At 37.1% G+C, this 25,218-nt stretch overlaps 1 protein-coding gene across 4 annotated transcripts in view; it reads right to left on the bottom strand.

Moving 5' to 3' along the window:
* PCCA (propionyl-CoA carboxylase subunit alpha) overlaps window positions 1–25,218 on the bottom strand; it is a 510,516-nt gene that overhangs the window by 161,748 nt on the left and 323,550 nt on the right. For all 4 annotated transcript variants that reach the window (XM_090258653.1, XM_090258654.1, XM_090258655.1 and 1 more), the window contains exon 19: window positions 4,657–4,759. In XM_090258653.1, the coding sequence (XP_090114779.1) occupies window positions 4,657–4,759 (103 nt within the window). The remainder of the gene's footprint in view (window positions 1–4,656; window positions 4,760–25,218) is intronic.

Here is a 25,218-nt window from a genome sequence, read left to right as displayed (position 1 = left end):
GTTTTCAAGTATACAGTTCAGTGGTATTAAATATACACACACTTTTGGGCTACCTGCTAGCATCATCATCAATCCATCTCCAGAATTCTTTTCATCATGCAAAACTGCAAGTCTATATCCTTTAAATAGCAATTCCCCACGCCCCACTCATCCCAGCCTCTGGCAAACGTCATTCTATTTTCTGACTCTGATTTTGAACTACTCTTTTGTGACTGGTTTATTTTACTTAGTATAATGTCATTCATGTTGTAGCATGTGTCAGAATTTTCTTTCTTTTTTAAGGATGAATATTCCACTATGTGTTCATATCACATTTTGTTTATCCATTCATTTATCAATGGACATTTGGGTTACTTCCATCTCTTGGCTATTGTGAATAATGTTGCTGAATATGGGTAAGCAAATATCACTCAAGGTCCTGCTTCCATTTTTTTTCTTTTGATATTCAGCAGTGGAATATGGTAATTTTAACTTTAATTTTTTGAAAAACCACAATTTTCCACAGTAGCTGCACCATTTCATATGCCAACTAACAGTTCACAAGGGCTCCAATTTCTCCACATCATCGTCAACACTTATTATTTTCTGGAGGTTGTTTGATAGCAGCTACCCTAAAGGCTAGTTAGTGTTCAATTGTGGTTTGATTTGCATTTCGCTAATGATTAGATTTTTATCCTGTTGATTGTGTCCTTTGATACACAAAAGTTTTACATTTTGATGTAGACTAATTTACCTTTATTTTGCTTTTGCTGACTGGGCTTTTAATGTCATTTTCAAGAAACGATGATCAAACCCAATGTCATAAGGCTTTTCCCATGTCTTCTATGAGTTTTATAGCTTTAGCTCTTACATTTACATCTTTAATACATGTTTAGTTAATTTTATATATGCTTTAAGGTAGAATCCAATTTCATTTTTTGTTTTACCTATCTATTTATTTGCTCAATCCCTTCACCTTTTTCACCTAGCCCCACAACCCCACTTCCCTAGCACTATTTGTTGAAAAGACTGACCTGTCCCATTGAGTGGTTTTGGCCACTGATCAAAATCATTTGACCATATAACCAAGGGTTTATTTCTGGGCTTTCAAGTCTACTCCATTGGTCTATGTGTCTGTGTTATTCTAGTACAACACTGTTTTGATTACTTTAGTTTTGTTTTAAGTTTTGAAATTGGAAAGTGTGAGCTTTCCAACTTTGTTCTCATTAAAAAAAAAAAAGGCTATTAGGGGTACCTTGAGATTCAATATGAATTGGGGGGGGGGGTTGTTTCTATTTCTGCAAAACTCCACTAGGATTTTGATAAGGATTGTCTTGAATCTGTAGATTGTTTTGGGTAGTATTGATATTATAACAACATTAAGTCTTCCAATCCATTAACATGCATTGGCATTCCATCTATTTGTACCTTCTTTAATTTCTTTCAGCAACATTTTGTAGTTTCTAGTGCACTGTACTTTCCAGTGTACAAGTCTTTCTCCTCCAAAGGTAAGTTTATTCCTAAGTATCTTATTCTTTTTTATGCTATTGTAAATGGAATTGTTTTTGCTTTGTATATTTTAAAATTCTATATAAATGGTACAATTCAGTACTTATATTTTCACAATTTTATTTTTCACTGTTATTATGGCACATATATACATACTGAAAGTGTAACAACATGTACAAGAAGGACAAACAGTACCTTCAGGATAGCTCTCATCTCTAGGGAGTAAGAGGGCAGACATGCAATGATGCAAAGAAGGGATTTAGCTGTATCTACATTTTTTTTCTTTTTTAATAGGAAACCATAGAAGATTTGTACATTTGTTGTGCTTTCCTAATTTGAAATATCTTATAACTTAAACATTTTTAATTAAATAAAAGAAGTGTGAAAACATTGGGTATCAGAAACATTACTGAAGGCTAAGCAAATACAACTTTTCCTCTACCACCTCTGGGGTCATTAATCCATACTGTTGCCTCTAGGAGAATTCATGTTTTCTTGATGTGGCAGTAGGTAATCTAGAAAACCAAGTAAACAGTCACAGTTCTCCCCTCTGAGAACCTAAAAGCAAGGGTTCGGCACTATCAAAATCTTCATACCAATGAGCATTTACTTACTCCACATAATTCAAATTAACTTCTTTCATAATACTGGTGTCAAATGAAGCTCAATACAAATATGCTTAGGAAAAAAGAAATATACTATCAGGAATACTCTCTTTTCAATAGCTTTGATGCTTCTGATAGTAGTTAAGCCAATAAATATGAGAAGTAGTTTTTGATACTACATATCAAGGTAGATATTTTTCAGGGAAATTTGTAATGCATTAATTTTGATGTTTTTAAAATAACCCGACTTTCCTCATGAGCTAAAAAGTGAAACAGGAGGTAAAGATTCAGACACCACTTGATCTCTCAGGCCAATGACCTCTAGTTTTCCAACATGGAATCTAAACAAGCATAGAGAAATAACAGTTCTAAGAAGTAACCCAGGCAGTTTTCTTATTAAGGCAAGGCACTGCTTAGAAAAATAGTGTTGAGGTATCAGATTACCACTACAGTGGTAACTTAAGACAGAATATGCTAAAGTCTACATTTTTGTAAAGTTAACATTCCCCCAGGAAAATGCCACATAATAATATTAATACTCTCTATAATACTACCCTGGCTGGTTTGGCTCAGTGGATTGAGCGTCGGCCTGCGAGCTAAGTGTCGCTGGTTCGATCTTCCAGTCAGGGCACATCAGAGAAGGAAAACTCTGACTCCAAAAAACCTCCGCTGCCTTGCGGCATACCTCTTCAGGGGAAAGGCTAAGGGAGTAAACCCCGACAGAAAATCCGGAGCCGGAGTCCCTAAGGCGGTATGACGTTGTAGTCAACACCGGCAACTCCTGCAGCGCACCTGAAGCCAAGCTGTATTGACTCCGTCTTTCCCTTGGACCCTTCAGCTGCGAAGAGAGGGGGGGTCTGCTGCATGGGCAACAGCAGACCCTCCATATCACCCTGCCCAGGCTCTGTAGCTTCAGCTTCACTGGCGAGGACACTCCAGCGTCATCGCAAGATGTCGATTCAACACGGGAGGAGACAGATACCGTGTCACTCCCGAGTCGGACTGCACAGCCATTCTCAGCGGTGCAGATAGACTCTTAAGAAGCTACACCATCGTCTCTCGAGACGGACGGCTGCCAAATATATCTCTATAATACACATAATTTGCTACTGTCCACTTACAAAGCTACTCTTTAAAACAATCACATAGAAAGGAGGAACCTAAAAAATCACCTAAGTTCATCACAAAATGTATCATAAGACAACTCCACCAAAGCTTTCATTTTAAGAGAGTTGAGTGAAACATCTTTTAGAACGAATACTTTAGCAATTTTGGTATACAGAATGAATCATAAAATTTAAAGAGAACGAAGGAGACTACCATTAATTCATGAAGTAATCTCATTTACTTGTGACTCTACTACACAAGAGCATCAGCTTCCCCAGTGCAACAGCTTAGCATTTATATCTAGCACATAGCTAGCATATTCTAAGTATCTGTTGAATAAATGAATCCTCATTAAGTCTTTACTTCTGGCATTTTCTAGTTGAGATCAAGAAACTGCCATGCACTTAGTCTCAGCAGGTCTTATTTCAGTGAAATTGTATCATTGTGATTTTCACATCCTGTTTAAAATCTTTTTATTTGACTCCTCACCAGAGGACATTTTTTCATTGCTTCTAGAGAGAGAAAGGGAGATAGACACATCAATGGGAGAGAGAAACCTCAATTGGTTGCCTCTTGTATGCACCCCAACTGGGAAATCATACACACCCAGAGCGGAAATGGAACCTGCAACCTAGGTTTGTACCCTGACCAGGAATTGAACCCTCAACCCTTCAGTTATGGGACGATGTGCTCCAATCAACTGAGCCACACAGGCTATGGACTGTTTAAATCTTTTGATAAAAAGTAATTTTCCCCCAAAACAAAATATTTCAATGCAACTTAGCCTTGAGAAAAGGAATGTAAATTTATGTAATATTTATTATACTGCCTATATAGTAGTCTCTAGGTTTCTGCTGAAACTTTAAAAAAGGACAAAATCTAAAACAGTAACTTCATACCATAGTGCAAACACTAAATCTTATTGCAACATTATTCAGTACAGACACAAATTAAACGAAAGCAGTTCTGTCATGGATATTACCCAAGGGTTTTAAGTTCTTCAAAATAAAAGAAATGTCACCATAAGGTAAATTTAGCCTCAAGAATGTCTCACAATATGAAATCAAAAGAAAATGTTATATGAGGCTTCAGATTATCATTTTTTAAAAAAGGTTACCTACCACAGCTATCACACTTTTGAAATTATTAAAGATGCTCTTCTCTATAACAAAGCTAAAAGTATCTCAATAACAAAAGAAAAATGAATCAGGTATCAGGAGTTGGGTTTAGAATGTGGCTAAATCTAGAAATGTATTTCCTAATTACCATAAGAGGAAAAAAAGTGTTTACATTCAGCTTCATAAAGAAGATGAAACAAACATATTCAAACAAATAAATTCAAAAGATGAGAATCACTGAAGAAGTTAAAAATTGTTGTAAATATTCATAGAAATTTTCAAGATTATTTCCCTTGCCCCCCCCCCAAAAAAAGAAAGAGAGAAAAAAGAAAACTCACAGAGAATGTTTTCCCACTGTTTGATGCTACAACAGTATGAACTTCATCATTCAATTTTATTGAAAGCTCCCAGTTAGCCACTTGTGGTTTAACAATAGGCACTCTGGAGTAGAAAGAAAAGAAAAACAGTTAATAATTTCATATTCTCTTCCCTCTCAGTAAACTGATTTTCTTTGGACATTTAAGTGTGACGAGTATAACTGCGAAAGACTACATTTTATTTTAAAAGGTTCTATCCTTGAAAACAACTAGAGATTAAAAAAACAAAAAACAAAAAAATCACACACAGACACTCCAAGAACAAGAGCACTTCGTTCTGGGATAATTGTGGTACCATCATCTACTTGAAGTACCATCATTTATTCTATGAATTTGATATTTGATTACTGTCCAAGACTGTTTCAAAAAACTACAATGCTCGTCTTTTCTTTATTAAGTTTGCAAAAAACTGCACATAATTAACATATACAACTCGGTAAGTTTGGACATATTTATTCACTCATGTTACCATCACCACAATCAAGGTAATAACCATCTCCATCACCTCCAATAACTTCCTTTTTTTGTTTTTTGTTTGTTTTAATAAGAATACAAACAACATCAGTAATGTTGGCCTTAACACATAGGTTTTTTTATTGTGTATGATTAATATTACATGGTCCAGAAAAATTGGGTGAAGTAACCAGAGACAAAATCATTTTTAACCCTTTGAGTGCCAATGTCTCTGTGAACAACATTGACAAGTTTTCCCAAAAGTGCCAGCATCGCTCCCAGCAACTCCTTTTTCGATGGCTATAAATGTAAATAACAATAGAATAATTCGTATTTTATGTTTTGTTCTCTTTTTTTGTAGCTCAGGTTATATATTGATATAACTTTTTCTCATGTTGATCCAAATTTCGAATTATGCATGGCACTCAAAGGGTTAAAATACAAATATTCTGCACAATGTTTTAAATTTACAAAATTGTAATGATTCCTGAATTAAACTAATTTAAGTATTGCATATTGACTTATTTATAGTTGTGAAGTAAGATACTAAACACTAAATATGTAGTATTCAGACGCTGGATTAAGTCATAGTTCTGAAAAAATGTTGTAAGTAATGTTTTAACTTAAACTACCTCCCCACTACCACAGATTTCAAAAGGATTCTCTGTGCATTTTTTTTTAAGTTATAGTCACAAAAAACTTTTAATATAATCAATCACTTCTAGACATAATGTCTAATGGAAGATAATTAATCATTGAGGTGAATATTTGTATTCACCCTACTACTTATTGATTTATTTCCTGATAAAAAAAATGTTTTAAATACTATATAAGTAAACATTAAAGTAAAAAATGCTTCAACAAATCAATAGTAATGTACACTGTAAGCTTTGAAGATTCTTTCTTGGCAATTTGAAGAGAACTGTTTCAGAAGACAGAGCTTCACACTTGAGAGCTGGAAACAATGGGAGCACATGAGAAGGAGAAAAGGAGGAGAGAGAAAAGAACACATGGCACAGAGAGAAGGAAAGGCAGGAAGAGTCCTTCTGTGCTCCAATTCCACCTCTATTTTGGCACTCAATTCCACAGGACAGTTTGATTTTGTTTGTCTCCCCTGTTGGCCTGTGAGCTTCTAAAAGACCAAGATCATGCCTTATTTTTATATATCCTGCACCCAGCAAAAGGCCCAGAAAAAAGGCTAAGGTGAGAGGAGAAATAGTAAAATTTGAGAAGCAACTACTATGTGCAAAGTTCTGCACAGCAGAGGCCATGTCACCCAAGGGACACAGCACAAGCCACTGAAGGAGAGTGACCCTAGAGTGCCTAGACTACAACCTGACTGCTTTTGGATTACGTAGATGTCATTAGACTGCACTCTGCTCACCTTCAACTGGGATTAACAGCTTGACCTCTCAGGGGTACTGTGATGACAGAAATACCCTCATAGCTAGATTACTATGCAACGTGGCTTTCTTAAATCTTTGTTGTTCTTGGTATTAGGTTACTCTCCTGCTCTAGAGTGTTCCAAGACTGTCTACTTCAGATTAGGTTAAATCTTAACTTATCTACCATTCAAGTTCCTAAAAAATAGGACCCCACTCTTTGTATCCATTTTTATTTCTGATTATTTTCTGATTTGGTTGGGCCAAGTGCTTCAATTGCTTCTCAAACCAAACCAAGCCACACTAAGAGGAGCAAGAGAAATCAGCACAGTGGTTACAAACTCAGACTCTGGCAACTTCCAGTTTGCCATTAATTCATTTGACCTTGAGCAAACTTTCAAGTCTCAATCTCCTTATATATAAAATTAATATAATCATAGTATCTGCATCATAGTGATATACTGAGGTTTAAAGTAAATAATGTATGTAAATGTTAACTTTTATTGTTATGATTAGTCCCAATTCTAGGCCTATACCACTGATTTACCCCATAACTGAAATCCCTTTAAGGAAACTGAACTCCTCCTCTCTGCTTCTCAAACTAACATATTTTTCACGAATATTATCTCTCTCATAAACTGTTCCCTAGTTATAGTACAAACTTTAGTGAACTCCATTCCACGTAACCTATATTATAGGTTTAATATTTTCATAATTTAGTGGTCCAGTGGAGGTAACTATTTCAAGTAAATGTGGACACACTTTTTAGTTATACAACAAGTCCCTGTTTCCAGAGGAATAGGGAATTTGTTGATCCCAAACCCAAAACATCATTTTCCACAGAAAGCAATCTTTCAGCTGGTGGTAAAAATGTAGTTGCCTCCCTTCAGAACCTACTATTTATTTTTCCATTCTTTTATTTTGATCCACATCTGTTTCATATATGTTATAACCTTCCTAGGAGAAAAATTGCAGCACAGGCTCTTTTGAGTTAGAATGCTGAGGTATCATCTCAGCCCATTCTCTTTCTAACAATGTCCCAAGGAACTCAGTCAATCCTTTGGAACCAAAATTTCCACAATTATGTTGGGGAGGCAACAGGGGAAAGCTGTTGTTTCTTCTCAGCACATAACTTGAAGTGGCACTTCTCTAAAAATTTCTTTTAAGGTGATATGTTAGTGGGATATAGGAAAGGGGTTTCACTGTGAAAGCAACACCTTGGGATACTAAGAAAAGTCAATGTGGAAATCTCTTTATTAATTCACTCTTCCACAAACAAAATTTGCTAAGATTTCTCCTGCCTTTACATAAGTTTCAAAGTAGTTTTTTGTTTGTTTGTTTTTAAATAAAATGGATACAGTTGGGCATATATGCCCAATATAAATATCAATAAGCTCTGCAGTAGAAATAAACTATAAATAAGAATAATACATACCAACCTAAAAGTACCTATGCACTATTTCTTCAATATAATTGAAACTACATTAACAATGATTGATATGAATTCTACCAGCATAAACATGTTTATAATGGTAATAATTATCTAAAGTTATATATTAAATTTTTGAAAAGAACTATATATAATCAGTAAATCCAAAATAGTCTCAGAGAAGATTTTTTATAAATGACTCTATAAAAAAGAGCGGGCAAAACTCTTGGAGCTTCACTCAACTCTTCATAGTAATAATACTCAGGAAACAGCTTCCTTTACTGAAGTATGTATCTAAGTGAAAGAGGCTACCTACAATTTGATAAAAAATTTCATCTGTATAACTTAGTAGTTACCTGCAAAGCTGATATAATTTAAGCTACCACTTCAAAACACAAACACTCCCCCATCCCCCACCTCCACCTCAAACAAACCAAACAAACAAAAAGCAAGCCCTGGCCAGGTAGGTCAGTTGGTTACAGCATCATCCCAATACACCAAGATTGCAGGTTCTCTCTCCAGTCAGGACACATACAAGAATCAACCAATGAATGCATAAGTAAGTGGAACAACAAACACATTCTTTCTCTCTCTCTCTCTAATTAATAAAAAAAAAAAAATTTAAAAACAGTGTAAAGGAATTCACACAAACAGCTACTCACAAAGCAAAGCAAATAATAGCTCTTACTCAGACCTGTTTACTTTGATTATCATCAACTAGCTACAATGAATATGCTCAATAAAACTAAATTTTTCTATATTATATGACAAAAAGTATCAGTGGACTGTCACAAATGTTAATGTTAATACATTTAGTTTATTGAAACATTTTAATCAAAAGTAAGTGCACATAATACTAACTCAAAAACATTGCTATTACATGTCATTTTTTAAAGTAGATTTTATGTGAACATAACTAACAGCATCTTTAGTTGGCAGGGATTATAAGCATTTCAAAGCCATATTATCATACACTCAGAAAAGCTGGTTTCCAGTTGTGCCATTACCTATTTAGGAGTGAAATACTGAGTTAAAACAATGTTAGTGGTCAAAGAATCATTAAGCAATCCTTCATCATAACTTTCACAGTGGGTGGTCTGTAAAATGATCAAGAATAATATGCTACATTCCATAGCCACAGAGGTCAACTTCTGCATACAAATCTGTGCAGAAAAAAAAAAAACCTTCAGAAAAGTGGGCCATTCATCTGAACCAAGTTCAGAGAATTTCCAGCACGGTGAAAAGATATGTTATGCAAGCACATAGATGTATTCGGTTGGGGTAGACAGAACCAGCTACATGGAGACTACAAAGGAGCCCTCCCATGGCTCATGAATAAGTCGAGGAAATGATCAGAAAAAAAAGAGAGAGAGATGTTTAGACAGATGGCCCACTTTAAATGCCTGAGACGGGGCATGAGCAATTTTAATGAAACTTTAGATCTAGCATATGAATTGTTTCTTATTTCCTCCAGAGGAAAAAAAACCTAAGACAAAAAATCAGCGATTCATTGAAAAACCCACTTTTAAGCAAGTTGGGATGGAGGCAGAGTCACAAATGCAAGTTTTATTAGTGCAATAAAATTCATATAAAATTCTTCAGAGCCATCAGCTATCAAGATGAATATAAAAAGCATAGAATGACCACATTAAAGGAATTTTAAACAGAAGTCTACTGCCGAACCAAACAAAAACCTAAGCCTTATTATATGAGAACTAACAACACTCCAACATTAAAGTTTATCACTGCAGAAGAAAGATAAAAGCAGCATTTTCAGAGAACCTGTTCAAAGCTAGAAATTGTCAGTGGAGAAATGGATTTCTGCCTATACACAATTTAAAATGTGTACATTTAAACATATAAGTCCTTGTAAAACAGCATATATTACAAAATAGTGCCTAGAAATAGGGAACACATCCAAGTTTAGTGTCATTAATATTACAAATAATTACAGGAATAACAAATGAATCTATAAATGAATAATAATATGCTCATAATCTTATATATTTTCATATTATGCATACCCTATTTATTTCTTTCACCAATTAGGATTTAAGGCTATCAGGTTAAACTTTAGGCACAACTGGTCAGGAAAGGCAATGTACAAAGTCTGTCCAGAAAGTATCCAGCCATGTTATGTGGAAAAATTGAGACGTTTATTGAGGACGATACAAGAAACGTTACACATAGGACAGTGATGCCTCAGTCCCCTTCAAAGTAGGCACCCTGGGACCTCACACAGTTCTCCCAATCACCATCAGCTGTCCCATCATATATTCCTGAATCTCATCGATGGTCTGAAATCTCTTCCCTTTCAAAGGTTATTTTAGTTTGGGGAAAAGCCAGAAGTCACAGAATGTCAAATCTGGGTTTAGAGGGGCTGAGTCACCTGAGCGACTTAATGTTTGCCAAAAAAACTCTGCATGAGATGTGATGCATGAGAGGGTGCATTTCAGTGATGAAGCTGCCAATCATCAATTGCCCAAAGCTGCGGCCTTCTGAATCATCCCAATCATTTCTGCAAGGAAGGTTCAAGCTTAATGCACAATTTGATGCACATTCATTGCTCTACTCAAGTCATTTTGAATGCGATGGCCACAGAGTATACATACATGCTCACTCAACAGTGTCTACTGCACCCACTGAAAATAGTACAGTGAAGTAGTCATTGTTCACATATGCACATTCCAGCCCACTTTCCTTGGCTGCCAGGTTACACCAGTGTCACGCAAATCACTGTTGTTATATAAACAATTGTTGGACTTTTTCTGGACAGACTTCGTAGTACAGCCATCACTCCTACAGGTCCTAGTGTCTGACTGACTACTGACCATTGACCACAGAAGCTATGTGACTATCCTCATTGTGTCTCGGTTCCCTTCTCAGTGAGACAAGATAATAAAAATATCTAATTTGTATGTTGACTAAATGAGATAAAAGGAATGGAATGCATAGACCAGTATTTGGCACAAAAATGCGACATAAGAGTTATCATCATCATTACCGTAATTTGGTACAATACTATCTGAAATTCTCCTCTTTATTTCAACCTTGTTATTTTTAGATATTAATATACCTTTTACCCACAGTGAAATCCACAAATCTTAAGTTCCACCATTTACCTTTTCAGTGGAATGTCACCTCCCCACAACAGTTCAACTATCAGTTAGACTAAAGTATCACATAAACAGACTCCAAAAATATATACTCTTATGAGTGGCTTTTGTTTGCCCAATATAATGTTTTTGAGGCTCATTCAAGTAGAATAGTCTATTCTGTTTTTATTGTTGAGTAGTAGTCTATTGTTCAAGCACAGTAAAATTAGCTTGTCCTTCTGTTGAAGGATGTTTAGGTTGTTTCCAGTTAGGGGCTCTTATGAATAAATCTATAAACATTCTTTGTACAAGTCTTTTTTGAAGATGTATGCTTTCTTGTGGGTAAAAAATCTAGGCATAAAAACACTAAGATAAATATATGTTTAATTTTATAAAAACTTCCAATGTGTCTTCCAAAGTATTTAAAACAAATCTGTACTCTCACTAGCAATGAAATTTGCTCCATATCCTTGCCACCATTTGGTGTTGTTCATCTTTCTATACTTCTAGCGAGGCCAGTGGCTAAGAAACCACATCTCATTACAGATTAATGTGCATTTTCTTTGACTAATAAAGTTAAGCACCAAACATTATTTCTTATTGGCCATTTGTATTAAAGTTATTGCCCATTTTAAATTAGGATGTTGGCCTTATTGTTATTGATTTGGGGGAGTTCTTTTTCTGTGGCTTGCTTATTAATATTCTTTAAAATGTCTTACCTTCAGCGGTTTCTTTAAATTAATGGACTTAATTTTTTAGAGCTGTTTTTATGTTTTCAGAAAAATTGAGCAAACCTGCAATGTAGGTACGCGCCCTGACTAGGAATTGAACCCGCAATCCTTGGGCTACTGGAAGATGCTCCAATCAACTGAGCCGCATCTGCCAGGGCCAATATGGAATCTTCTTTAAGAATATTTCTTCTTACCCTGGCCAGGTGGCTCAATTGCTCGGAGCATCATCCCAAATACAAAAATGTTGTGGGTTTGATTTCTGATCCAGGGACATACCTAGGTTGTGGGTTCAAGCCCTGGTCAGGCAGTGTCAAAGAGGCAATCAGCTGATGTTTTTCTCACACAGATTCTCTCTCTTACCTCTGTCTCTCTGTCCATTTCCCCCTCTCCCTCTCCCTCCCGCTTTCTCTCTAAAATCAATAAAACATATCGTTGGATGAGGATAAAAAAAGAATATTTCTCCTCATAACTATACAATATTTATATGACTGTTCTCAATTTTGTGACATGAATAACCCTTGCAAGTAGAGTTCCTGGCAGATAGAAGTGGTACACATGTGTAACCACATGTATATTCTCCTCTCTTTTCTTCTCTGTCTTTGAATGTAAAACAACACAGAGAAGTCCCAGTTCCTGTAAAAATGACAGGGTAGCTTATTTCCAACTAAACCCCCCTCCCAATTATAAACTCTGGAGAAGATATGTAACACATAACAATTTTTAAAATTTGAGAACAGCCCATTGACATCATAACACACATCATAACTTTAACCCATCTGAAATGTAAAATTCAATGGGTTTTTGTATATTCACAGTTTTGCACCCACCACTGCAAGTATTTTAAAAATACATTTTCATAATCCCAAAAAAGGAAAGTTTGGACCCACTAGCAGTCACTCCACATTCCCCCCTCCAATCTCTGCAGCTCTACACAACTACTAATGCACTTTCTATTTCTATAAAATTGCTTATTTCTAGACATCTCATATGAACTGAATCATAAAATTTGTGGTCTGTTGTAACTTCCTTATTTCATTTAGCATAATGTTTTCAAGTTTCATCCATGTTGTATAAAGTATCAATAATACATGTGTTTTTTCATTTATTTTTTATTGATGAATAATATTTCATTCTATAAGAATGCCAAATTTTATTTAATATATCACATATTAAATATATATATTCATCATTTCATTGACAGTAGTGTTGCTACCACTAGTTGCTTATTATGAAAATGCCACTCTGGACATTTGTATACAACATTTTTGTGGACATATAATTTCAATTTCCTTGGGTATATATACCAAGGAGAGGAATAGCTGGGTCATGTTTTAATGTCTTACATTTTGAGAAACTGTCAATTTCCAAGTTTGCAATACTCTACTCATAAATTCCCTCCAGGAATGTATAAGGGTTCCAATTTCTACATATTCTCAGCAATACGATGTTATTTTCTGTCTTTTTGATTATAGCCATCCTAGCGGGTATAAAGTGGTATCTAATTGTGGGATTTTTTAAATAGTGTATTTTTATTGCATTTTTCCATTACCATTTATCCCCCTTATACCCTATTCCACCTCCACTCACCACCCTCCTCCCCACAATCACCACTGTTGTCTGTGTCCATGAGTCTTTTATCCTTTTTTGCTCAATCCCCTGCCCACTGCCCCACAGCTCTCAGTCAACCCTGTATCTGATTCTGTCTCTGTTTTGACTCTTAGTTCAATTTGTTCCTTAGATTCCACATATGAGTGGATTCATATTCCTAATGACTAATAATGTTGAGCATCTTTTCATGGGCTTGTTGGCCATTTGTATATTTTATTTGGAAAAGATTCTATTCATTTCTTTTGCCCATTTTTAAATTGGTTTCTTTGTCTTTATTACTTATGAGTTTTTTATATATTCTAGACAAAAAGCCTATCAACTATATAATTTGCAAGTATTTTCTCCCATTGTATAGATTGCGTTTTCACTTTCTTGATGCTATATTTTAAAGCATAAAAGGTTTAAATTTTTATTATTATGCTTTATTGATTATGCTGTTACGGTTGTCCCAATTTCTTTTCCCCTTGTTCCCCTCCACCCGATGACGTCCCTCCCTCCAGTTGTGCCCCACCGTTAGTCCATGCCCATTGGTTGTGCATATAGTTCTTCTCAGCATCTTCCTATCTACTCCACTCCCTCCTACTATGCTAAATTCCTGTACCATCTCCCTCCCTTTCCCCTCTTCCCCCTCCCTGCTGACCTCCCCCCATAATTTTCCCCATACCTATAATTCTTTTCACACTCTGGTTGCCTACTTAGTTTGTCTTTGTTTCAGTTCCCTAGCTTCTGTTGTTGGTTGTTGTGATACAGTTTTCATTTTAATGTTCATAGTTTTGATCCTCTTTCTCCTAAACAAGTCCCTTGAACATTTCATATAACAGTGGTTTGGATCTAATGAACTTCTCCAGTTTTACTTTGACCTGGAAGCACTTTCTCTGCCCTTGCATTCTGAATGACAGCTTCCCTGGATAGAGTAATCATGGTTGTAGGTTTTTGCTTTTCATTCCTTTGAATATTTCTTGCCAGTCCCTTCTTGCCTGAAGAGTTTTTTTTTTTGAGAAATTGGCTGACAGTCTTATTGGGACCCCTTGGTATGTAATTCTCTTCTTCTCTCTTGCTGCTTTTAAGATTCTCTCTTTATCCTTAATTTTTGACATTTTGATTATAATGTGTCTTGGTATGGTTCTCCCTAGGTCCAGTTTTTTTGGAACTCCCTGTGCTTTCTGGACCTGTAAGTCTATTTCCTTTCCCAAGTTAGGGAAGTTCTGCTTCATTATTTTTTCACATAATTTTCCAATTTCTAGTTCTTCTTCTTCACCTTCTGGCAACCCTATGATTCGGATATTGGCCCGCTTATAGCTGTCCAATAAGTTTCTGAGCCTCTCCTCATTTTCCTCACTTCTTGTTTCCTTTTTCTGCACTGGTTGACTATTTATTCCTTCCCTATGTTCTGATTTGTTGATTTGATCCCTGGTTTTCTTGCCCTCACCACTAGTTTCATATGTATTTTTGTTCATTTCAGCAGCACTAGCCTTCATTCCTTCCCCATCTTGTTTAAGATCTGCTGTCAGGTCTAAAAGCGCTTTTATAACCAAAGCTCTGAATTGTGCCTCAGAAAGATTTCCTATCTGCTGCTTAGTTAGAATAGATATTTGCTGTCTGGTCAGCTGTGTCACTGGGATCTCTGTCATGATCTGTGCCATCTTGCACAGTTTTGTGTTCACCTTTGCTTCCTGAGCAGGGTTGTCACACCTCCTACGCTATAGAAGGCGGAGCCCCGTGCACTCGTCACAACCGGGCAACCCATCTCACCCTGCTGTGGCATTTTCGCTGTCCTGCCACCATTGCTGCTGCTGCCACGGACAGCACAGCTTGACCTCTCCTCCCCGGCTTCACCCCTCCTACCTGTCTGTGAGAACCAGTTCTTTATAACTTCATATGTTGGACTTCCATTTATTTTCTGGAACTTCCGGTTATTTCTGGTTTTGCAGTAGTTGTATTCCTTCTTAGTTGTGGAGGGAGACAGAGCCTGTCAGTCTAGGCCTCCATCTTGGCCAGAAGTCTCCTGTGTTTGTTTGCTTCCATGTCCCAGGAAGAGCTGTCACTCCTGTTATGTTGTAAGGGGTGAAACCTTAGGTATTCGTCAGTAACGGGCGACCTGTTTCACCATGTTGTGGCGCTGTATGCGGGGGAGGGGTCCGAGAAGGAACAATGTCGCTTGCCCAGCACTCGCCCCTTTTCCAGGCTCTTATCCCAGTTCCACACCAGACTGGCACCCCTCTAGCTGTTGCCCTGGCCATTATTCCCAGAGTGGGTGGGTCTGTGGAGGTTCTAGGTCTGTGGGAGCCCTTTAAACAAGCGGACTCTGCTGAAAGAACAGCAGTTTCTGCCTCCATCTCAACCCCCACTGGTGTGCACAGTCAAAGCAATGAGGCTTGATTTTCCCCGGTGCAGGGACAGTGAGCTGCTCTGGTGAGGAGCTGGGAACCCACCCCAGGAGTCCCTCCTGACTTTTTAAAACATGTAACTGTGCTTTCTGCCAGCCCGCTGCTGTTGCCACTGCCGCCACCACCACACCGTGTCCTCTCCGCCCCTCCTACCTGTCTGGATGAGTATTTTTTCTTTATATCTTTGTTTGCTGGACTTTCATGCACTTTGATTTTCTGGAACTTCTGGGTGTTTCTAGTTTTGAGGTAGTTGTATTCCTTCTTAGTTGTGGAGGGAGACGCAGCATGTCTGTATATGCCTCCATCTTGGCAGGAAGACAAAAGTTTTAAATTTTGACAAAGTCCAATTTGTCTAATTTTTCTTTTGTTGGTTGTGCTTTGGCATTTTACATAAGAAATCATTGCCAACTTCCGGCCAAGATGAAGGCCTAGACTGACACACTCCATTTCCCTCCACAATTAAGAAGAAATACAACTACCGCAAAACCAGAAATAACCAGGAGTTCCAGAAAATAAAGCTACATGGAAGTCCAACATATGAAGTTATAAACAAGTGGTGCTTGTCTGGACAGGTAGGAGAGGTGAAGCTGTACTGGCAGCGGCAGCTGCGGCGACAGCGGCACGACGGCAGTAAGCACAGACACCCATATTTAAAAGGAGGGGAGAAACACCTGGGGAACACCCCTGGCTGCAGACCAGAACCATCAGCTCATGATTCCAATACTGGGGAAGGCAGACCCCTATTGTCTCAAACTGTGAAGGCCAGAGTGGGTGGGGATGGAGGAAGAAGCTCCCGGTCTCTAAGCGGAGAAAATGGAAAGGAATCCATCTTAGACCCCTGCCCACACACACACACAAAACGCCACAGCATGGTGAGAAGGGTCGCCTGGTAGTGACGAGTGCATGGGGCTCTGCCCTCTGTAGCGTAGGAGGTGTGACAGCCCTCACTCAGGAAGCAAAGGTAAACACAAAACTGTCAGGATGGCAGGGATCATGATAAGAGATCCCAATCACACAGCTGACCAGACAGCAATTATATGATCTATCGGACAAGCAGATAGGAAATCTTTCTGAGGCACAGTTCCGAGCTCTGGTTATAAGAAAGCTTACAGACCTAACAGCAGATCTTAAACAAGATGGGGAAGGAATGAAGGCTAGTCCTGCTGAAATGAATGAAAAGATATACGGAACAAGTCGTAAGAGAAGAAAAACCAGGGATCAAATCAACAAATGGGAACATAAGGAAGGAACAAATAGTCAACCAGTACAGAAAGAGGAGATGAAAAGTGAGGAAAATGAGGAGGCTCAGAAACCTATGGGACAGCTATAAGCGGGCCAACATCTGAATCATAGGGTTGTCAGAAGGTGAAGAAGAACTAGAAATTGAAAAATTGTGTGGAAAAAAAAATAAAATGAAGCAGAACTTCCCTAACTTGGGGAAGGAAATAGACTTACAGGTCCAGGAAGCACAGAGAGTTCCAAAAAACTGGACCCAGGGAGAACCACACCAAGACACATTATAATCAAAATGTCAAAAATTAAGGATAAAGAGAGAATCTTAAAAGCAGCAAGAGAGAAGAAGAGAATTACATACAAAGGGGTCCCAATAAGACTGTCAGCCGATTTCTCAAAAGAAACTCTTCAGGCAAGAAGGGACTGGCAAGAAATATTCAAAGTAAGGAAAAGCAAAAATCTACAACCACGATTACTCTGTCAAACGAAGCTGTCATTCAGAATAGAAGGTAAGAGAAAGCGCTTCCAGAACAAAGTAAAACTGAAGGAGTTTATCAGATCCAAATGTTAAAGGGACTTGTTTAGAAGAAAGAGGATCAAAACTATGAATACTAAAATGAAAACTGTATCACAACAACCAACAACAGAAGATAGGAAATCAAAACAAAGGCAAACTAAGTAGGCAACGAGAGTCGAAAAAGAATTATAGGTATGGGGAACATATTGGGGGGAGGTCAGCAGGGACAAGGAAGTGGGGAAAGGGAGGGAGATGGTACAGGAATTAAGAAGCATAGTAGGAGGGAGTGGAGTAGACAGGAAGATATTGAGAAGAACTATATGCACAACCAATGGGCATGGACTAAGAGGGGGGACAATTGGAGGGAGAGGGGTCACTGGGTAGAGGGGAACAAAGGGAAAAGAAATTGGGACAACTGTAACAGCATAATCAATAAAGCATATTAAAAAAAAAAAAAAAGAAATCTTTTCCTAACCAAAAGTAACAAAGATTAACGCCTATGTTCTGTTCTAAAAAATTTGTGGTTTAGTTCTTTTAGGACTATGATTTAAGTTATTTTTTGTGTATTGTGTAGGAAGCGAACCAACTTCATTCTTTTGTATGAAAATATCCAGATACCCTGGCAGTATTTATTGAACAGATTATATTTTATTCATTGCCTTCAAACACGTGTTGAAATAAGCTAATCATTAATGTAGCAACATATTTCTGGACTGTCAATTCTATTTCATTGATCAATACCTCTACCCTTTTTCTAGTGCTACACTGTCTTGATTACTGCAATAAGTTTTGAAAACAGGAGGTATGGGTCCCCAGTTTTGTTCTTCTTTTCAAGACTGTTTTGAATACGCTGAGTCCCTTGCATTTTCATATGAACTTTGGAATCAGAGGTATGTATTTCAGGGGAAAAAAAGTTTGGATTTTGATAGCAAATGTACTATATCTGTGTATCAGGTTAGTGTGTATTACTGCAACCTCAATATCAAGTCTCCTGATCCACTGCATGGGATATTTTTCCACTTATTCAAGTCATCTTTAATTTATTTCAACAATTGTTTTATAGTTTTCAGTACAAGTCTTGTCCTTTTTTTAAAAATTGTTCTTAAGTATTGTATTATTTTTGGTATTATTGTAAATCAAACTGTTTTGTTAATTTCTTTTTCAATTTGGACACAGCTACTGTATAAAAATAAAATTGGCATTTGCATTTATCTACTCTGCAACCTCGCAAAACTCATTTGTTAGTTCTAACAGATTTTTGAATGTGTGAATTTCTTAACACTTTTCTACATACAAGATCATGCCATCCCCAAACAGAGTTTTACTTCTCCCCCATCTTGATACTTTTTATTTTATGTGACAAACTGCCCAGGCTAAGAACTCTAGTACAATGCTGAAAAAATATATGTAGAACAAACATCTTCCTCTCATTCCTGACCTTAAGGGAAGACATTCAGTCATATGCCATTAAATGCAATGTTAGCTGTGCATTTCATGGATGGCTTTCATTGGGCTGTACAGTTTCCTTCTATTCCTAATTAGTTGAGTGGGTTTGCTTTTATTGTTTTTTTGGTTTTTGTTTTGTTTTTATCATGAGAGGCTGCTGGATTTTGTTAAGTATTTTTTCTGCACTTACTGTGATTTTTGTCCTTTATTCTAGTAATGTAGTATATCATATTGATTGAGGCTGTAAAACCAACTTTGTATTCCTAGGATAAATTTCACTTGGTTATCATGTATAGTAAGTTTATATATTCTTGGATTCCATTTGCTAATATGTTGTTGAGTATTTTGAATTAACATTTGTGAAGGAATATAACTCCGCTTTTTTTATGACATCTTCATCCTCTTTTGGTATCAAGGTAATATTGACCACATAGAATGAGTTGCAAATTTTTCCATCCTTTTCAATTTTTGGAAGTTTTTTTTAAATTAGTATTAATTAATTTCCTTCTTAATACCTCATTGAATTCACCAGTGAAGCTATCTGGCAATGGACTCTTCCTTCTGGTAAGTTTTGTGATGACTAATTCAACGGAAATTATTCAGATGATTCAGAAGGCTGCAGCTATGGGCAACTGGTGATTGGCAGTTTCATCACGACACATCCACTCATGCATCACGTCTCATGCAGTTTTTTTGCAAAACATCAAATCACCCAGGTGACTCAGCACCCCTAGCCCAGATTTGACGCCCTGTGACTTCTGGCTTTTCCCAAAACTAAAATCACCTTTGAAAGGGAAGAGATTTCAGACCCTCAATGAGATTCAGGGAAATACGATGGGGCAGTGATGGTGATTGGGAGGACTGTGTGAGGTCCCAAGGTGCCTACTTTGTAGGGCTTGTAGGGCACTGAGGCGTAATTTTCCTATGTGTAATGTTTCTTGTATCTTCATCAATAAATGTCTCTATTTCTCATAGCACATGGCTGGATACTTTCTGGACAGAGCTCATATATCCATTAGATCAATTTGCTGTATAGTATTATTCTAGTTTCATCCTGGCTGGTTTGGCTCAGTGGATTGAGCGTCGGCCTGCGAGCTAAGTGTCGCTGGTTCGATCTTCCAGTCAGGGCACATCAGAGAAGGAAAACTCTGACTCCAAAAAACCTCCGCTGCCTTGCGGCATACCTCTTCAGGGGAAAGGCTAAGGGAGTAAACCCCGACAGAAAATCCGGAGCCGGAGTCCCTAAGGCGGTTTGACGTTGTAGTCAACACCGGCAACTCCTGCGGCGCACCTGAAACCAAGCTGTATTGACTCCGTCTTTCCCTTGGACCCTTCAGCTGCGAAGAGAGGGGGGGTCTGCTGCATGGGCAACAGCAGACCCTCCATATCACCCTGCCCAGGCTCTGTAGCTTCAGCTTCACTGGAGAGGACACTCCAGCATCATCGCAAGATGTCGATTCAACACGGGAGGAGACAGATACCGTGTCACTCCCGAGTCGGACTGCACAACCATTCTCGGCGGTGCAGATAGACTCTTAAGAAACTACACCATCGTCTCTCGAGACGGACGGCTGCCGACGACGATTATTCTAGTCTCTACTTATTTGTTGATCTTCTGTCTAGTTATCCTACCCATTAAAGAATGTGGTTTATTAAAGTCTCCAACTATTATTGTTAAATCGTTGATTTCTTCTTTTAATTATCTGTTTTGCTTCATACATTTGGGAACTATATAATTGGGTACAGATGTAGCAGGTTCTTGAAAAACATCATTTCATTTGACATGATTTTGTTACAAAGTGGATGATGAAAATAAACGATTCCCAGCTAGGGCCACTATCTGTGTTGAGTTTGCATGATTTGGACTGGCATGTCTAAATTGTCCCAGTATGAGGGAGTGTGGGTGTATATGAATGAGCGTACCCTGCAATGGAAGGGATCCTGTCCTGAGCTGCCCAAAGAGACTCTAGACTCTGCAACTCTGAACTAGAATAAGCCGGTTGGAAAATAATTATCTTTTTTTAAACTAACCTTTCCAAAATGTATGTATAGCTTACATTTATTTCAAAGGTTAATATTAGAAGTGTTTTGGGCCTTTATTTAGAAGTTTGGTGATATTTGTGTGACCATAAACATGCTGTAGGAACTCAACACTTGTTTATATAAATTAGTCTATGTAAAACTGGTTTTGTTATATGTATGTCATTTTGCTTAAATTTACAGTTTCCAAGAATCTATCAATAGGCATGAAGTAAGGATTTACTCTATGTTCAGAAAAGTTATAACTTCTGATGGATTGACCCTTTTATCATTACTAAATATCCCTATTTATCTCCAGTCACAATTTTTGTCTTCAGAAATGTCTGACATTAGCAATACTAGTATTACAAATATATTTGTCTAATAAGTCTATCTATCCTTTTATTTTAAACCTAAAGTCTTTAAATCTGAAGAGTGTCTACTGTAGTTTGATGCTGTTTTTTATCCATTCTGCCAGTATCTACCCTTGATTAGTGTACTTAATCCATTTATACTTAATATTATTACTTGTCAGGAAGGAGTTCCATTTGCCATTTTTCTTTTTGCTTTCTATATATATCATTATTTTTTTTTGTTCTTAAAACCTTCCACTAATGCCTTAATTTGTTAAACATTTTCTAGTGTACCACTGTAATTCTCTTAAGTGTTTCATTTATTATTGTGTAAAGCAATTTTCTCAGTGGTTAGCCTGGGAATTACAACTTGCACCTTATCTTCAAACATCAACCTTGAATCAATACTAATTTAATTGCAATAGCATACAAAAATTTCGCTCTATTATAGTTTCATTTTCCCTGCCTTCATTTGTCTTCTTATTGTCATACAAAGGACATCTGTATGTACTTTGGCCTACCTTAGATTTATAATTATTGATTTATGCAGTTGTCTTTAAATTATATCAGAAAAAAGATGTTACAAAATAAAAATACAGTTAATTGTAGTTTACACTGGGAAACACAATTTCTGTTGAGTTAGATCTAATACTTGTTTTTGACTCCCTTTTGGCATCTGAATCCAAAAATGACCCCAGGTTTTCTCTATCATGTCAACTTTTTAAGGTACAGGATACCCTTCCTTTGTCCCCAAAATCATACAAAATGTACACACAAAGGAAAATAAAGAAAAAACTTATCTGAATAGACTATTTAGTTATTTTATTCATATAAAGGCTATATATTGTTACTGTAAGTCAAACTGTGTACAAGTAGTGAAGTTCTGCTATCAAACATACATATTAAGGTATTTTATCTTGTCAAACAACAAGTTAGGAAATGTCAAAAGGAGATACTTGAAACAGTCTCCTTCAGTTGGCAAAGCTTTCACAAATTGCTTCATGAGACCCAGTTTTATGTGCAGAGGTGGGAACAGAATGTTCTTTCTGTCAACAAGTGGCTCATGTAGAATGTTTGGATCACCAGGTTTGAGATCAGATCTCGGAGGCCAATTCAACTCGACCCAATGCTTCTCACGAGTGGTGCTGTCCCACATACACAGAAGACTGAGATATGTGGTGTATCTGTGTTGCTGACCAAAAAAGAAGCAGACCATTTGAAGGTCAACACAGATGATTCAATTGTGCTTGTGATATTGCAACAGATCAAAGACTCTCCTCATGTCTTCATATTCTTCATAAAAACAAACAGAATGGCCAAATAAATTGCCATTGTGGAGGAGGACACACTTCAAGCTCTGCTTTGAGCTATCGATGAACAGTTGCCATTCAGTTGCATTATAAATTGGAATTCCCAATTCCTCCATTAAACCATGTATGTTAAGGCAATACACAAAGCCACTGTCACTTCGAAAGTACTGCAGAAATGCACGTTCTCTTGATCTAAAGAGGGATGCCTTCGCTCATTTTTCAAGCAAGTTTTTCTCGGGCAGTCTTGATGCTAAGGAGTTCTGAAGCCTTTTTGGATAGTCCCAAATCTCGTGCCAAATCATTCAACTCATGCCGATCAAATCCCTTACAAACTGAGTCATCTTCAGTTTCAAAACCTTCATAGTTGCTGTCACTTAGTTCTTCACCATACTCCTGTTTTTTGAAAGAGGGTAGTTCAATGAAAACTGGCACTGGGACTTTAGCTGAATGAGGCACTGGGTGTACAGCTGATTGTAGACTAGAATACTCTATTTCACACTTATTTTTCTTGTTATATCCTGACATTTTCACTATACAAAAGTAACAGTCACTTGAATGATCTCTGGGCTCTTGCGAAACCATAGGTATACCAAATGGCAATTTATCATGTGTTCCCTTCACCTACATCCGTAAACTGTCAACACACTGCTTGCACACCTTGTGAAGGGTCCAAGTCTTATCTTGATCACTGAGTTTTACTTTAAAATATGCAAAATAGGCTTGCCTGACAAATGCGCTGTTTGTCCTTTGACTGGGAATGGTGAAACTGCCAGAGATATAACAAAACGAATCAGGGTTGTTTAAGTACTTACGACAAGAAATAGCAGAGGCAGACATGATCTGAAGGAAAGGAAATAAGTACGTATTTAAATAAAAAAGTAAATTCTGTTAACACCTTATATACAGACAAGAACTCAAGACTGCACTTGGGAATACGATTCACTATACAGAGCGGCACACAACCTCTCACCACACTGTCTCATGTGTAACTGAATAGCCTAGACAAGTATGAACCTGCTGTTGTATGAACTTGTCATGGGTCTCCAAGGTCATCCTCCACCCCTCCCCAGTAGAGGGAGGTTTGTTCTCAGCCAGTAGGAGAGCACTAGTGCTTCCCTCGATCCAGGATCAATCCAGCCTAGAGTGGTTACATTAAGATAAGCTGTAGAGAAGAACTTGATGTGACAGAAGAAAAAAACTAATGGCAGTTTTGAAATCAGCACGCCTATTTAAGCCTAAAACAGCTGAAAAATCAAACTGAACAGGAATTATATTAAAAATTGTTCCCCTGTGTTATATTTACCAATATAATCTTTACCAGTGCTCTTTATTATTCATGTGGAAGTTTCTGTTTAGTGTCCTTTCATTTCACCCTGAAGTACTTACTTTTGTATTTCTTGGGAGGTTGCATGGCTAGACACAAATTTTCTCAGGTTTTGTTTAGCTGGGAACTTCTTAATGTCTCCTTCATTTAGAAAGAGTAGTTTTGCTGGGTATAGAATTTTTTGTTGACACCTCCCCCCCCAGAACTTTATATATGCATCCCACTCTCTTCAGGGCTCCATGATATCTGATAAAATGTACACTCAATCTTATTGAGGATCCCTTTTACATGATGAGCTATTTTTCTCTTGCTGCTTTTCAGATTCATTTTTGTTTTTTACAGTTTAACTCTGATGTGTGCAAGTGTGGATCTCTTTGAGCTTACCCCATCTGGAGTTTTCCGAACTTTTTCACTTTGCAAATTAATGTTTTTCATAAGTTTGGAACATGTCAGCCATGATTTCTTTTAATATTCTTTCTGTTCCTTTGTCTTTCCTCTATCCATCTGGGAATCTCAGCATATATATGTTGATACACTAATGGTATCTTACAGGTTTCTGAGGCTCGATTCATTTTTCTTCCTGTTCCCCACACTGAATAAAATGGCATACCTTGAAATTTGCTGATTATTTCTTCTGCCAGTTCAAATTACAGAAAAGTTCCTGTAGTATACTTTTTCATTGTAGGCATTGTACTTTCATCTCTGGAATTTCTATTTACTTTTTTTAGTTATCTATATCTTTTTATTGGTATTTTCTATTTCATGAGACATCGTTGCCATGTAGTGCTTTAATTCTTCATATCTGTACAGTATCTATTTACTTTTTATATTGTGGATGGGCCATCTGCTGTTCGTGTTTCTTTGCATGTCCTGTAACTTCTTATCAAAAATTGGACATTTTAAGAATGTGGCAAATCTGCAAATGATATTCCTTCCTCTCACTAGGACAACAACTTCTCCTTTTCCTCTAACAGTCTTCAGAGTTGATAATTATCTTTTTAATGTCTTTCCTATACCATCTATTCTAAGCTTCCTAAAGGACAGAAACTGTTTAGTTATTATTCTAAGCCCAAGCATCTTACAACATTTGTTATTTTTGGTGTGATCTAATAATTTTAATTCTGTAGGTTAAAAGTTATCATCATTAAACTGTATATTCAGAAATTTACTCTACTAAAAGAAAGTGGCCTTTGTAAAGTAAGTAGTAAGAAAATTGGTCACTTAGATCAACATCAT

Source organism: Furipterus horrens, unplaced genomic scaffold (genome assembly GCF_987537825.1).
Source record: "Furipterus horrens unplaced genomic scaffold, mFurHor1.1.pri manual_scaffold_12, whole genome shotgun sequence".
In the NCBI taxonomy this organism is placed as follows: domain Eukaryota; kingdom Metazoa; phylum Chordata; class Mammalia; order Chiroptera; family Furipteridae; genus Furipterus; species Furipterus horrens.
The sequence above is the reverse complement of the archived record's forward strand: the minus strand, read 5'-3'. Positions and strand labels throughout refer to the sequence as shown.